This window comes from Montipora foliosa, chromosome 6 (genome assembly GCF_036669935.1).
Source record: "Montipora foliosa isolate CH-2021 chromosome 6, ASM3666993v2, whole genome shotgun sequence".
Lineage (NCBI taxonomy): Eukaryota > Metazoa > Cnidaria > Anthozoa > Scleractinia > Acroporidae > Montipora > Montipora foliosa.
This window is the reverse complement of record NC_090874.1, coordinates 61289207-61291706: the sequence shown is the minus strand read 5'-3', so window position 1 is coordinate 61291706 and position 2500 is coordinate 61289207. Positions and strand designations below refer to the sequence as shown.

The 2500-nt window shown below is 39.6% G+C and overlaps 1 protein-coding gene across 1 annotated transcript in view; it reads right to left on the bottom strand.

Annotated features, from left to right (window-relative positions):
- LOC138008058 (uncharacterized) overlaps positions 1 to 2500 on the bottom strand; it is a 16843-nt gene that overhangs the window by 5214 nt on the left and 9129 nt on the right. The window contains exon 2 of the mRNA XM_068855243.1: positions 1419 to 1575. Coding sequence (XP_068711344.1) covers positions 1419 to 1575 — 157 coding nt within the window. The remainder of the gene's footprint in view (positions 1 to 1418; positions 1576 to 2500) is intronic.

The following is a 2500-nucleotide window of genomic DNA, read 5'->3' as shown; positions in this document are numbered from 1 at the left end:
TAGCCAAAACATTTTCTGTATGTCTCATCCACTTGCAATCAATAATTTTAAAAATTGGGGCATCAGACCACAGTGCTGGCGGTTTGTGGGTTGAGCTCAAGATTGAGTAACTGAGAAGATAATGCTGCCTTTGGGTGATCACATCCACAAATAATAGGACTTCAAGTCTTCACAGGTAATGGGTACGTCCCATCTCAACACCCTCATTCATAAGATTCTGTGGGACATTACAGTCAACCCAAACATAGTTCGCCAAAAAACAGAGCACACAATTCTTTGTTTTCATTGTTTGGCCCAATCTCGTACCCAGAGTCCTCGGGCTTTTTGGCCAGCGGGTGAGCGCCCGGAGAGACTCTGGGATAATCGACTCCATTTTCCCACAAAACGTGGGTTCCGGTCTTATGACGTATGGTTGAGTTTAAACGGAAGCAGAAAAGAGAAAACCGTTAACAGTAGAAATGGCGGGTTGAAAGTGTTCGAGAAACAAGAATTTTAGCCTTACACACAAAGAAACTGGAGAAATGATCATTGGCTTGCTGTAAGAGCAAGTGAAGATGAAACCTCTGACACTTTCGGTGAGTGTATTTTTGGTGTTTCAGCGTACATTCCATCGTTCAGAATGCAATGAGAATGCCATCGTGCAAGCAACACGATCGACAAATCTTTCGTGGAAACGACACAAATGTGCTCTTCTTCTACAATTTGATGTTTCCGTAATTCTGAATGGCTTCGACAAGACCTTATTCCACGGATTTCGTCTCAAAGAGACTGATGTTATGTTTCCCACGGTACTTTTGCAACAGCAACAGTAATCACTTTTTAGCAGCGTGAGAAAATTCTCGTGCGGTGTAAGACATAGTTCAAACCTCGTCGTTTTATTATTTTTGTGATTTATATATTTCTGAGGTAGAAAAAATCAAACAGCACTGAAACTAGTTTTAGATTTTGAATGTCCCTCCAAATTCTGGGGCTTCCGAATTACTTACCGACTTCCTGTCGGACTACCATTGCTACGCAATCGGCCAATCAAAAATATAGTTCAAATCGATTATCCCAGAGTCTCTCCGGGCGCTCACCAACTGACCAAGAAGCCCGAGGACTCTGGGTACGAGATTGTGTTTGGCCTTGAAAGAGGAACACTGCCCTTGGAAGTTGCTCTGTTGTATGACTCTAACCACCAGGATGGAGAAAACCAATTACATGAAAACTATACTGAATACTGAACTGAACCCAATTGCTGGCCAAGACTTGGGGCATATCGCTGTAACCAACGATGCCACTGTTAATCATTTGAAAGTTATACACTCAAGCATTAGAGGGAGTCATATCTGTAAGTAGTTAAGCTAAGCAGCATGAACAGTCACTTCACATTATTTTATGCAAATTACGCCCTTCAATAATTACAATGAATTAGTCACCTGGTTGCGTTATGCATTTCCCCAACTTGCAGACTTTCCCACCACAACACTGGTCAGTGCTGAAGCACCCAAAATCGTTGATACATGGTTGACACTGGTAAAAAAGCTGGTTGCAGTATTTGTCCTTGCCACAGTCCTCACTCTTGGTGCATTCTGCCTACAACCATTATAACAATTAAATTTTATCATAAGTGATGTATAACTTCATTGAGGATTATACATAGAGCTCTACGAAACTTGAAAAAATCTAAGCTTGGAAAGGTCAAAAATCAGACACCACTGGAAGAACTATACTGTCTGGTATCCTCCTATACAAACAGATCAACCCGTAAATGCGATTGACTCTTTGGTAGTTTTTGAGCAATGGATGATACACTTCAGGTTAATACAATGTAGTTAAAAGTTTTACTCGGGATATCACGTTCCCTCTTTATAAGTAACAAATGAAAATTATTTTAATTGACTAAGAGCCACAGAGTCTTTCTGGCTAAGCAAATAGTCAAACCATTTTGTTTCAGAGAGCTTACAAAAATTTTAACAGAGCTCATAGCCTTCAATCATATAACCCAAATAAAATGGTGCAAATCTCAATCCACATTTAAACTACAGTGTACACATAGTATACAGTCATAATTTTATGCAATGTAGATGCCACAAAAACTTCAAATTAATCACTAGTCAATGACAGTCTGGGTATTGGAGAATGACACATTACCAGGAAATACTTTACCTTTAATAATTACCTATAATAACAAGGTGCCATTTCTTATTTTATTTTATACATACACAACCCCACAAAGCCATTGAGTGTTGAGATTAACAGTAGCAAATAGGTTTAAGTGGTAGTGTGAGCAGTCAATACCACTTGATCAAAATCCTTCTACCAAGTCAAATCACGTGTGTTCAGGGGAAAGAAGCAAGTGCCACACAAGGGGTTTAATTGTAACTAAATTTCTGTGGCAATTTCATGATTTTAAAATTGAGAAAAAGATCAGTTCTATACTCCAGTTATTGTAAGAATTCATCAGTTTAGGGGCTCTTACTGCTGGCCCCCTCCCCCCCTTATCAGTGTTGCTTGAAAG